The sequence below is a fragment of the Oryx dammah genome, unplaced genomic scaffold (assembly GCF_014754425.2).
Source record: "Oryx dammah isolate SB20612 unplaced genomic scaffold, SCBI_Odam_1.1 HiC_scaffold_28, whole genome shotgun sequence".
Lineage (NCBI taxonomy): Eukaryota > Metazoa > Chordata > Mammalia > Artiodactyla > Bovidae > Oryx > Oryx dammah.
In genome coordinates this window covers 51,684,447-51,698,066 of record NW_024070212.1, presented here as the reverse complement: position 1 = coordinate 51,698,066, position 13,620 = coordinate 51,684,447, and the positions used below count along the sequence as shown (strand labels likewise).

The 13,620-nt window shown below is 42.9% G+C and overlaps 1 protein-coding gene across 3 annotated transcripts in view; it reads left to right on the top strand.

Annotated features, from left to right (window-relative positions):
- Window positions 1–12,616, top strand: part of LRRC8D (leucine rich repeat containing 8 VRAC subunit D) — a 137,343-nt gene extending 124,727 nt beyond the window's left edge. For all 3 annotated transcript variants that reach the window (XM_040232360.1, XM_040232358.1, XM_040232357.1), the window contains one exon: window positions 3,267–12,616. In XM_040232360.1, the coding sequence (XP_040088294.1) occupies window positions 3,269–5,845 (2,577 nt within the window). In that variant the 5' untranslated portion in view covers window positions 3,267–3,268 and the 3' untranslated portion in view covers window positions 5,846–12,616. The remainder of the gene's footprint in view (window positions 1–3,266) is intronic.
- The last annotated feature ends 1,004 nt before the right edge of the window (window positions 12,617–13,620 follow it).

Here is a 13,620-nt window from a genome sequence, read left to right as displayed (position 1 = left end):
GGCCCTGATGCTGGGAAAGATTGAGGGCAAGAGAAGAGGGCAACAGAGAATGAGATGGTTGGATGGCATCACTGACTCAGTGGACATGCGTTTGAGCAAACTCAGGGAGATAGTGAAGGACAGAGAAGCCTGGCGTGCTGCTGTTCATAGGGTCACAAAGAGTCGGACATGACTTAGCAACAAGCAACAATTCTTCAACAACAAGAATTCCTTATAGTTTCTGTAACATAATTTCTCCCATGTGTCTATGCCATTGACTTGCTATTTGTTCTGCCAAAATTATATTCCTCTATTCCCCACAACCCCATGGAAGTTCTCATCTTTCCGGTCTCATCTGAAAAACCAAATCTCTGCAGTCCTCCCATTTGCCCAGTGTGGCTGTAAGTTTGCCCTGTTCTGTGCCTCCCCTATACTTTGCATTAACCAGGCAAGAATGATTTTCTTACCGTGTCATAATAATGCACTTATTGCTTGTCATCTACCATTTGAGCAGGAGCTCCTTGAAGGACCATTTCTATCTGTTCCTCCATGGTGCCTGACGCATGTTTTTTTTTTGAATTCTGAGTGAATGTCATGAAAGGTTGTTCTAGGGAAGGTGTTGATTACATAATTTCATTCCTCTGTCTCCTCAAAGCCAAGGACTACAGTGAGAAGGTCCTTCCTTCAACAGCCAAGCCTTAACCAAGAGCACAGTCACTGGATAACAGTGTGATAAAGAGATTTCAAGATGAAAGATTCTGTTAGCTCTGTCACTTAATTGGCTCAGAAAGGTCACTCAAGATTTTTGTGCCTCAGGTTTCCTCATATCCTTGGGCAATAGTAATGCCTAATTCACTGGGTTATTGTGAGAATCAGTTGAGACATTTTATGGAAAAGTAGCTTGCAAACATGAGAAGAGACCTTCAGATCTGGTAGAAAGAACAGGTGGTTTGGCCTTAAATCAGATTTTAAGCCCAGACTCCACCACTAATTATTTGACTTGCACAGCTTAACTCCTGAGAGCCTATGTCTTTGCTTGTCAAAGGAAAGCAGTAACACTTAGGCAGCTTAGAGTAATGCTATGAAGGTTAGATGGAATCCAGGCAACGTTCCATTTATAGTCCATCTGTGTATGTTCAACTGTTAGCAACCAGCGCTTTTGCACATTGTATATTCATACCTCTGCACCCTCATTTCTGTGGCAGATTTTACCCCAGGGAGAGCAGGGCCTTCCTCTCAGGCCAGGGAGAGGACAGTAAGGGCAGGCTGCTGAAGGACGTTACTGACTCTCCCGGCCTGTGACCCCAGCTGGCCTGGGTGTGCCCTGGGACAGGGATGAGGCAAAGCCTCAGTGTGGTGTCCCAGCACATTCCTAGGGCAGCTGTTTCTACTGCAGCTTCTTTTACCATTTCTTTTTGAAGCTCCTTATTGAAGTTAAAGCATGCATACCAAAAAAGGTACATAGCCTAAGTGTATAGATCACGTTTTATAAACTGAACACACCCACGTAACCGGATCATTCATTCTCATTACTGCCTGATGTTCCACTTTGTAAATGCACCACATCTGATTTTTCTGTTCTAGTGCTGATGGACGTTTGGATAATCTACAGTTTAGGGGTGTTGCAAAGTGCTGCTGTGATCGCTTATTCATGTCTTTTGAGGGGTATATGTATTTCTCACGGGTGTATACTTAGTAGTGGGAGTGCTTGGCCATAGAGCGTGCATATATTCAGTTTGGGTAGATATTAAAAAAAATTTCCCAGCATGTTTGTATAAATTCATACTCCCACCAGAAGTGTTTGAGTTCTAATTGCTCCACATCCTCACATCTTCAGTATTATCTGTATTTTTAATTTTAGGAGTTCTGGTGGCTTTTATAAGACTGTGTAGCATTTTGGAAGTGGAATCATTCCCTCAGCCCCCAAAGCTTCAAATTTAATACGTTCATTTTCAGGAATGTGCTGTGTACAGAAGCAGGGGATTGTGAAGACACAAAGCTCCTGCTATGGTGCTTGGTATATGGAAGGAAGATGATAAATGATAGCTGCTATCATTATCATCCTCCTTGACATCATCATCATCACTGCTCACTGCCTTCTCTGCTCTTAAGGGGAGAGAGAAGGACACGGTAGATCCAAGGGTGAATAAGACATAGTCTCTACCCAGTAGGAGCTCAAGAGCTAGTTGAAGAGGCCAACACTAGAAATAGATTATTTTTAGAGGGTACAATAGGAACTTGAGAAAGAGGTAGTGCTTGAGCTGGGACTTGAAGAATAAGTCAGAGTTCAACAGAAAAAAAAGGAAATGGCAGGGGCACAAAACCCTTGGTGGGGAGCGGCTGCTGTGGGCAGCATGCTAGAAGAGAAGAGCCATCTGAGGCTGGAATCATTGTGTCCTGGTATTGGTTTTTTGGGTGTTGTCACCCTTACTAGGATGCATGGGGCAGAGCTGGTGACCATTTGGGGTCATGTGACATTATAGTACCCTGCTGCTGTGTTCTCCACCCTACATCTTTTATTTTCTTCCTCAATCAGCCTTCTCTTCTCTCTCTTGGGATCAAAACCTGTCCCGAGTACAAGGTGCTTGAAAACCACCACTGAAGCTTTGATAGCTGCAAAATGTCAGTGGTTACAAGGATCCCACAGCTTCTTTGCTTTGTGTTCTTTTAATATGTTTATGTTGAGGACTGGCTAATAGTTTTTATTCTTGTGTGGGTCCAGGTTGCTTGTGGTGGCAATTAAGTTTAATAAAATGCTCTTCTGCCAGTGCCATATGTAGACCATGAATAAATGTTCTTGAGGAATTTTGATGATTATGATGATGGCGATAAGGGTGATGATCAAGAACTAATACAATGTCTCATTGATTGAGCATCAACTGTGTGTCGAGCATTGGCTGTATAACAGTAAGGAAGATGGACACGATCCCTATGCCCATGGAACTTAGAATCTTATGGAGGATCAGACAAGTAAACAGTTGGTTCTACTAATATAATGAGGGCTGTGATGGATAGAGGTACATAGTTGTGTGAGAGCACATCAGAGAAGCACCTCACCCAGACTAGGAATCAGGGAGGGCTTCCTGGGAAAGGCAACATAAACTGATAGCCTCGTGAAGGGAAGTGGGGAGGAAGTATTCCAGGCAGAGAAAACTGTGTAGGAGTAGAGTGCCAGGGAGGTTGGCTGATTGGAGAAGCTGGAAGAGGCTAGAAATAGAAAGCATTTTGCCACTTAATGTTTTCATTTGCATCTGTGTCATAATGTCTTTTGTTTGCCTGTTTTCTAGGAATGTTTACCCTTGCGGAAGTTGCTTCACTGAATGACATTCAGCCAACTTACCGAATCCTGAAACCATGGTGGGACGTGTTTATGGATTACCTGGCTGTTGTTATGCTGATGGTAGCCATCTTTGCAGGAACCATGCAACTTACCAAAGATCAGGTGGTCTGCTTGCCAGTATTGCCAGCTCCTGTAAATTCAAAGGCACATGCTACAGCAGGAAATGCCGACATTACCACCAACATCCCGAAGACAGAATCAGCCGCAGACCAAGACCAAGGTGGGCAGATGACAAATGAGATTTCCTTTGGCGCATCTGCTGTGACACCGGACATACCTCTCAGAGCCACATATCCTCATGCAGATTCCACGGCTCCAAGTCAGGAGGCCAAGAAAGAGAAGAAAGACCCAGCAGGCCGAAAAACAAACTTGGATTTCCAGCAATATGTATTTATTAATCAGATGTGTTACCATCTGGCCCTTCCATGGTATTCCAAGTACTTTCCATACCTTGCTCTTATACATACTATTATTCTCATGGTCAGTAGCAACTTTTGGTTCAAATATCCTAAAACATGCTCAAAAGTAGAACATTTCGTTTCGATCTTAGGAAAGTGCTTTGAATCTCCTTGGACTACTAAGGCGTTGTCTGAGACAGCATGTGAAGACTCGGAGGAAAACAAGCAGAGAATAACAGGTGCCCAGACTCTACCAAAGCATGTGTCTACCAGCAGTGATGAAGGGAGCCCCAGCGCCAGCACCCCAATGATCAACAAGACTGGATTCAAATTTTCAGCCGAGAAGCCCGTGATCGAAGTCCCCAGCATGACCATCCTGGATAAAAAGGACGGGGAACAGGCCAAAGCCCTGTTCGAGAAAGTGCGCAAGTTCCGTGCTCACGTGGAAGACAGTGACCTGATCTATAAACTTTATGTAGTCCAAACAGTTATCAAAACGGCCAAATTCATTTTTATCCTCTGCTACACAGCAAACTTTGTCAACGCAATCAGCTTTGAGCATGTCTGCAAGCCCAAAGTGGAGCACCTGACTGGTTACGAGGTGTTCGAGTGCACCCACAACATGGCGTACATGCTGAAAAAGCTGCTCATCAGTTACATATCCATTATTTGTGTGTACGGTTTTATCTGCCTCTACACTCTCTTCTGGTTATTCAGGATTCCTTTGAAGGAATATTCTTTTGAAAAAGTCAGAGAAGAGAGCAGTTTCAGTGACATTCCGGATGTCAAAAATGACTTTGCGTTCCTTCTCCACATGGTAGACCAGTATGACCAGCTCTATTCCAAGCGTTTTGGGGTGTTCTTGTCAGAAGTCAGTGAAAATAAACTTCGGGAAATTAGTTTGAACCACGAGTGGACATTTGAAAAACTGAGGCAGCACGTGTCACGCAACGCCCAGGATAAGCAGGAACTCCATTTGTTTATGCTGTCAGGCGTGCCGGATGCTGTCTTTGACCTCACGGACCTGGATGTGCTAAAACTCGAGCTGATCCCAGAAGCTAAACTGCCTGCTAAGATTTCTCAGATGACTAATCTCCAAGAGCTTCACCTGTGCCACTGCCCTGCAAAAGTGGAGCAGACTGCTTTCAGCTTTCTCCGCGATCACTTGAGATGCCTTCACGTGAAGTTCACTGATGTGGCAGAAATTCCTGCCTGGGTGTATCTGCTCAAAAACCTTCGCGAACTGTACTTGATAGGCAATTTGAACTCTGAAAACAATAAGATGATAGGCCTCGAATCTCTCCGAGAGTTGCGGCACCTTAAGATCCTCCACGTGAAGAGCAATTTGACCAAAGTCCCCTCCAACATTACTGATGTGGCCCCACATCTCACCAAGTTAGTCATTCATAATGACGGCACTAAACTCCTGGTACTGAACAGCCTTAAGAAAATGATGAATGTTGCCGAGCTTGAACTCCAAAACTGTGAGCTAGAGAGAATTCCACATGCTATTTTCAGCCTCTCTAACTTACAGGAACTGGATTTAAAGTCAAATAACATCCGCACAATTGAAGAAATCATCAGTTTCCAGCATTTAAAACGACTTACTTGTTTAAAACTATGGCATAATAAAATTGTCACCATCCCACCCTCCATCACTCACGTCAAAAACTTGGAGTCACTTTATTTCTCTAACAACAAGCTGGAATCCCTACCGGTGGCAGTGTTTAGTTTACAGAAACTCAGATGCTTAGATGTGAGTTACAACAACATTTCCATGATCCCAATAGAAATAGGATTGCTTCAGAACCTGCAGCATTTGCATATCACGGGGAACAAAGTGGACGTTCTGCCGAAACAGCTGTTTAAATGTGTTAAGTTGAGGACTTTGAATCTGGGGCAGAACTGCATCACATCCCTCCCAGAGAAGATCGGTCAGCTGTCACAGCTCACCCAGCTGGAGCTAAAGGGGAACTGCTTGGACCGCCTGCCAGCCCAGCTGGGCCAGTGTCGCCTGCTCAAGAAAAGTGGGCTTGTGGTGGAAGATCACCTTTTTGACACCCTTCCCCTCGAAGTCAAAGAAGCGTTGAATCAAGATATAAATATTCCCTTTGCAAATGGGATTTAAACTGAGATCCTGCATGCACCTACGTGTGCAGGAACCACTTCCTAGATTGCAGATGTTCACGTACCAGTTATTGCAAGATGATGCATTTTAGGAGTAGATACACCTCTAAAAATACAACACAGGGAGAGGACACATAGAAGGCTGATAGAAGACATAACTGAATGTTCAGCGTTTGTAGTGTTTTAAGTCATTTACTTCCAAATCTTTTCTCTCTTTTTCTTTTTTCTGGGGAAAGGGAAGGAAAAATTATAATCACTAATCTTGGTTTCTTTTTAAATTGTTTGTAACTTGGATGCTGCCGCTACTGAATGTTTACAAATTGCTTGCCTGCTAAAGTAAATGATTAAATTGACATTTTCTTACTATACCACCTTTTTTTGAGGTGTCTTGATTTACTTTGTTTAATTGGTATAATAATGCTTTAATTCAGACCGCTGAATGCACATCAGGTAAATTTAGATTTGCTGAAATACTGATTTCTTTTTTTGTTTTAATTTCAAGCACCTAAAATAAGCACTTCTTATAGTATTTAACTGGTGCTACCACTTCTGAGAATCCCATTTTATAGATTTTATACTCTTGAAGGCCTCAAATGCAGCAAAAGAGTGTAGATCATTGAGGGAGTTCGGTTTGTTTTTTAAGAATAAATATCAAAGAAAAAAGAACTCTCTCCTTACTAATAGTTGTTTTTCACAGTCTGGAGTTCTGATTATATGATATGCTTTTCTATCACTACTACAGAGCTGCCAATAAATAGAACATGTTAGTTTAAAATAAATTTAATTACAACCAAAATAAAATTTTAATGTTTTAATGACAAACATCTTTCCAATTTATCACCATTTGGAAGATAACAGAAATTCAAAGCAAATATCATTAAACTACTTACCCTTTGCACTGTTGTGGGGGAAAAAGTAAGATTTGTAGTTCACTGAGTTGGAAAACTATTTCTATTCATTTCAGTGACAGGCTGTACTTCCTGTGTTTGTCTGCAGCTAGGAAGGGTCATGTTCAGGGAAATGCTAGCAGAATGTACTTTTTGGGTGATGATTTTTCCTTCTTTATCTAACTTAGAAAGTAGCTAAATCGATCTCAGAAAATCAAAAAAATTTCCTGTTACTTGTCTGTGTATTGGTTGGCAGGTATTTCATAGGCTTTTGTACACTCGGATAGTCTCTCATCACACCTTAGCATGGCTTGAAAGATTTTGCAGAGAATGTGCAAAGATGGACTTGCATGCATGCTTTTCCTTCCCTAAATTGATCTCTGGGGCTGTTGGCCTGTTGCAAATGGTGGTGATCTTTGCCTACTATATAGCTTCTGAATATTTACCTTCAGAGGTGTTATCACTGATAGGAGAAGCTGTGGCCACCATGGCTGAATGAGCAACCAACCCCAGCGTCAGCATCCTGGCCACTCCCTCTCTTCCTAGAAGACTTGAGGTAGAAGAGTAACATAAAAGGCCAGGTTTAGAAAATCAGAGGTCCGTGACTGAGTTTTGGTGTAATCAAGTTCTCTCTGGTGCAGGCATCTTCCGTTTCTCTCAACATTCACTGATATAGTCACTGGTATTGATCATGTACCTACTTTGTGCCTTGGAAATTCAAGGAACTGAGGATTCACTGTTGGAATAAGTCACAGACTTGTGTTTATAACAGACTGTGTGAGATCATATCAATTAGGCAACTAATACAAATAATTGGTTATAGTTGTCATATAGAAGGCATACAGAATCTGTGCATGAATAACAGCTGAGAGGGAGCACGTTTGGTTCAAGTGGAGGTTCAGGGAAATTTGCACTTAGAAACTCTGCCTGTCAACACTCCTGGACATTTCCTCCCCACCAGCCCCGCAGGGCATTGTTCTCCCTAAAGAGTAAGGCCACCACCCCAAATTGGTACAACATCTTTAGAAGGATGCCTCACTTGTGAGATAAACGGCAGATCTTAGGATCCTTGCTTTATGGACTAGGAAGCTTGTCTTCCTCTCTAAAAAGTGCATGTTGTTCTTATAGGCACAGGTGATAGCCTTCCCACAGCTCACCACGCTTGTCAGAGGAGAGGCCTGGAGGAACCCAGAATCTGACCTTCACACAGCTTGACCACTGGCAGCTGCCCTTAGGCACCTGTTTCTCTATCAGTACTTGGGGTTCAGTCACTTAGAACTGATTGGTATTACATGCCTTCAAGGAATATCAAGGGGTATCTTTGCTCTTACCCAAACTTCTATTGACTTTATCAGCCCTTAATGATTTCCTTGAACTCTGAAGAGTTAACGGTCAATTGATTTAAATGCCGCATTCCTTGCCACTGTTTGCAAATAGCCATATTTTAAAAGAGGCTTCCTAAGAAATGCTGATTCATCCAACAGATTTTAAATGCACTGGGTCTTGGAGTCTCAATAAAACAGCAGATGAGATTATGAGCCCAAATATACCATCAACCCATATGTCTTCACAAATTTATGTTGGCACTGCATGCTCTAGACATGGGGAAAACACAAGTTAAAATGTACAAGTTTGGCTTACTAGCATTTTTGTATCTTCTAAAGTTCCTTGAGCACCACTTGAAGAAAATTATTTTGAAGTATCTTTAAATGCTCCATGTATATGCAAATCCCTGAGAACCTGGCTTATTTTCAGCTGTTTGACTTTTTCCCCATCAATATTCAGTTTTGGCTTAGCAGAGAGGATTGGCTTTTTCAGGGGTTCAGAAAGACAAGCTAAGATTGTTACTGGGGCCCGATTCGTAGTAGTGACTCGTTTAGTCTGTAAGTTGCGTCTGACTCTTTGCAACGCCATGGACTGTAGCCCACCAGGCTCCTTTGTCCATGGGATTCTGCAGGGGAGAATACTAGAGTGGGTTGCCATTTCCTCCTCCAGGGGATTTTCCTGACCCAGGGATTGAACCCACATCTCCTGGGTCTGCTGCACTGCAGGTGATTCTTAGCAATTTGATAATAGGTAGAAAGAGTTCATTCTCTGTAAGCCCTGGACAGCATTCCTGATCGTTTGACATTTTTCATGTGCAAAGGAAAAAGTCTTATTAGTATTATTGCTAGTACTTTCTCTGACTGCCTCTCCTGGACTCAGCTTCAGCTAGCAGCAGCTAAACTCAAAGTTGCTGATGGAGCAAGCTCCCAAGTGCCCTTGAGACCAGCGCCCACTGGCTGTTTCCATTCACCTGCTGAAGTGAAGCCAGAGGGCTGTCCTCTCCCTCAGACCTCTGGCAGTGCTTGCGTCAGTAATTCATTCTAATAAAATGGTCCCTTTATCATCCTTAAACAAAGACTGTACTAACAAAAAGCCCCTTTCATGAAAAGAAGAAAGAAAAAAAAAACCTGGAAAACAGTTTTCAAACGTCCTCTAACTTGTGACTGTGACACAAAGAAGTGGCCCCATCTGGCCTAGCCAGCTGTGGCCCCTCTGGGACAGCACATGAGATATTTAGAGCAGTGTCTGCTGGTGGGGAGGAGGCAGAAGGCCAGAGCGCTCGCCCCTCAAGTCTGGCCTAGGCTGGGGAGGTGGTCATACCACCAACATCAGGGGGAAAAGCTCCTTAACTCACCAGTCTTAAAACTCCAAAGAGGAATAGTGGTCCCATACTTCTGGAAATACAGTAGCTAAATTGCCCCAGGTAAGCCACAACTTGCTGGTGGAAATGAGCAATCTGTTTTGCTTGGTCAGTCCTGCAGGGCTTCGTCTCTGACTCATGACTCACCACCCTCCCACAGTGCAGGACCTCTGATAAAAACTGCCCCCATCCTGCTTGCCGTCTCTGTAATTCTTTCTTTACTCCCAAGATGTCAAGCTCTGGAGTGAGAGTGGCTGGATTTGAATCCTGCCTCGGCCTCAGCTGTGTGACCATAGCAAGTAACTTAACCTCTCTAAGCCTCAGTTGCTTTATCTGTAAATAGGAATAATAATGTGTGTCCATGTGTGCTCAATCGCTTCAGTCATGACTCAAAGTCAAGTATTGCGACCTCCTGGATTGTAGCCGGTCAGGCTCCTCCGTCCATGGGATTCTCCAGGCAAGAATACTGGAGTGAGTTACCATGTCCTCCAGGGGATCTTCTCGACCAAGGGATGGAACCTGAGCATCTTGCATCTCCTGCATTGACAGGGGGGTTCTAGCGCCACCTGGGAAGCCTGGAAATAATAATGCCTTCCAATGGCATTTTTTTGTGAAGACTGAATGATTTAAGGGACTCTGCCTGGCAGAGAGTAAGTACTCAATAACATTCAGCTAGCATTATTTTTATCCCCAACAGTGACAGAGACAATTAGCCTTCCTTAATATACATTCTCGACTTCCTTAGTCATGGGATTTTCAGTGAACACCTGAAAACATAAAATATGTGTAAAATAAATTATTTCCCAACCTTACTTGAGACTGGATGTGGCCAAATGACTTAATTCTAGCCCAGAAGGTGGGAATGAAAGTGGAACATGCAATTTCTGAATCAGGCCCTTAAGGAGAAAGGCAACCGTACCTTTCATTCACCATGGCAACCAGAAAGAGGAAGGGTGATCATTGACTGCTTATAATTAATTACATATCATTCTCCCAAGAACCTGAGGTTTTGAAGGTCCTACAACCACTCTAGTGACATACACACTCGTGCTCAACACTTGGACACCCTTCACAGGCTCAGGTAGCTAAATCCATTTCATTGTTTAACCTTCAGACTGGGTCTGATTTAGCTGCTTGAAGCTCACCCAGCCATGGTATAACCTGCTCAGAGCCTTTTCTGAATGTCCCTGGGAAACTGCCAAGGAGCCTGTCATGAAAATTGGCTGGAGTAGTTTCAAGGGTAGACCTGCCCAAAGGAATCACCCAGGTGTTAAGCCAAACTGTGTAGATACTGTAAAGAAATACATTTTTCACTTTGCCACTGGAAAACTGTAAATAGTAGCCTCATGATTCAGTACTTTGAAATGAAGTACTGCCTGAGTGGAACTCTCTTTAAGACATATCTTGAAGGGCTTAACTCAGATCTTTACAGCAATTTAGGCCTGCTGGCTCTTTATCTGGCATTGGTTGTGGTGAAAACAGCTGGTCACCAGCCAGATGATAATCCTCCATCTTCTTGAAGACGGTGATTAAATCACTCATCCTCTCTTCCCCAGGATGTTGTGAAGATTGTGTCAGCACAATGACTAGAGCTCCCTAGAGATAAACAGTGCCTAAATAGTTCGCTATTAATTTATCATCACGGTTGGCAGGAAATTCAGTTGAAGACAGTGCTTTCATCTCTGCCTAACAAGTAGCTGATGCATAATCAGGCTTCTACCTTCCACTTCTCAATTCTAAGTAACTGCTGTTATTTTAGGAGATTCTTTGGGAGATTATGTGTTTCAAGTTTCCATTTCTGAAAGTGGAAGAAGACAGGAAGTAGATTGGACAATATAAGTAGGAATAATCACAGCTCGGATTCTATGCTAGATGAACACAACTCACTCTGATTTATTGCCTACTTGTCACACAGACCTGGGAGGTGTGGATTATCCCTATGATAGAGATGAAGAAGACCCTGGTGCTGGGAAAAGATTGAGGGCAGGAGGAGAAGGAGGCGACAGAGGATAAGATGGTTGGATGGCATCACTGACTCAATGGACGTGAGTTCGAGCAAATCCAAGAGGTAGTGAAGGTCAGGGAAGCCTGGTGTGCTGTAGTCCATGGGGTCGCAGAGACATGACGGTGACTGAACTGAACAACAGTAATAGGAGATGAAGAAACTGTGAAGACAGGCGATCTGCCCAAGGTCACCTCGCCAGCAGGTGACAGGAGCTCTGCTAAGTCAGACAGTGACTTACCTGATCTCACTTAAGCCTTACAAGATCACTACAGCAAAGGCATTATCCCCATTTAGGAGGTGAAGAGACTGTGTATCAGAGAAGCTGATTTGTCTCTGGTCCCGCCTCATAAGTGGCAGATACTGGTCACAAACCAGAGCTCAGCTCTTCCACCCAAGTACACGGCGGATGTCTGGGGCTCTGTCAGCAATTCCAAAAGAGGTTTTGAAATCTGTGTTGACATCCGGTTACATAAATCTGCCCCAGGCTAGGATTTTCCTTCATTCTTTAGTACTAGAGAAAAGTTTTTGATGTGTCTCAGAATCTGCCCTTAGTGTTACGACTTGTTTTCCTCTGTTAGGCTGCCTGACAGTTGTGAAAGGGCACTCCACCCAAGGTAATGGAATTAGTTACCTTCACTAAATGTTCAAGGCATGACTGTCTTTACTCATGGTCATTTACTCTGAAATGAGAAAGCTCTGTCTGGGCTATGTGATGCAGAGTAAATGTAGTAGAAAGAGACATTCAATAGGTCCAGAAAGGTGGATGCACAAAACAGTAACAGGTGCCAGGCCCTCTGGGCAGATGTGACTTTCCTGTCCAGCCTGGCATTTCAGACCCAGATTCTCAAGCTGTTACTAACCCAGGAGTCACCCAGTGCTGCATCCTCCTGACATGTAGTTTTACTGGACTTCTTCTGTTAGTCCCTATACTCCACTATCTGGGCTGGAAGAGAAATGGGATATCTGTGGTCCATGTAGAGAAAGAACCCAGTTTCACATGGAAGAATCTAAGGAGAAAAAAGCAGGTACCGCCCTCCCCGGCGGCTCCACTGCTGGTATCCCTGTATCTACAATTGCCACCTCCAGATCTGTATTTTGATTTTTTTTTTTTTTTGGCTTTCCTTCCTTATCCATTTAAATTTGTTCTTATATCTTACCTAAAGTCAGCTCAGTTTGATGGAACAAATTTTCACCGAAACATGAACTGCCATTTGAGAAACACTAATGTATGTTTTATAACTTGGACCCCTTGTAAAAAGTGAGTAGAGCTTTTACGAGCTAACATAACTCACAGACAACCAATACAAGCAGAAGAATCTTGTCATTTCTAGGACTAAATTTCAAGTCTGTACCGACCAAGAAACTCTGTGTCTGGAGCAATAAGTCCGTGGGCCTGGGAAAAGGTGGGGATGTTCTAAAATATTGTAAACAGTTATTCTATTATTTACAGAATAAAATTAGCCCAATGACACAGTCTAAGTATGGCCTCAGTTCTTCCACCAGCCAGAGCTAAAGACATAGTAAATAACATGTGTGCTCAATTGCAGTGAATCAGACCTGTTGCAGATGCTTTGGGGAACCTTACAGAGTCCGTTAACCCTACTGATACTGACTTCTTAGTTGCTAAAATCTCATTGTGTGAGTTTAATTTTCTTGGCCTCAGACAGAGCCTCATGCCAACAGTTCAATGATCTGCTCTTTGTCACTGAAATGGGAAAACTGCAGCCCAGTGGCCAGGGTTCAAGTGACTGGAACTGTCTCACAGGAAGTTACTTGACATGGGTGTGCTTTTGCTTCCTCATCTGTGAAATAGGGTTAATGATATATTTATCTCATAGCATAGTTGTGTGGAAGAATCAATGAGTTAACGCACATTAAGCACTTAGGACAATGTCTAGCACGTTGACTGCTTAATATATTTTAGTGGTTTTTATTAATAATGTTTCTAAAATACTTGGAGGATCTGTCCATAAGCAAAAAAAAAAAAAAATCTGGAAAATAAAGCTATTTGAATTATACTAGAGCTCAGGAAGTGGACACTTCCCAAGTAGGAACTAATCATGCCTTTCTCTCCTTTCAAAAGCCAACAAAGACAAGTCACTGGGGACTTTATGTCTCACAAGAAGCTTTTCATACATTTATTAATCTGTTTATTTTACTTAGCAAGTCAGAGGAACCAGACTTTGTATTAATAAGAA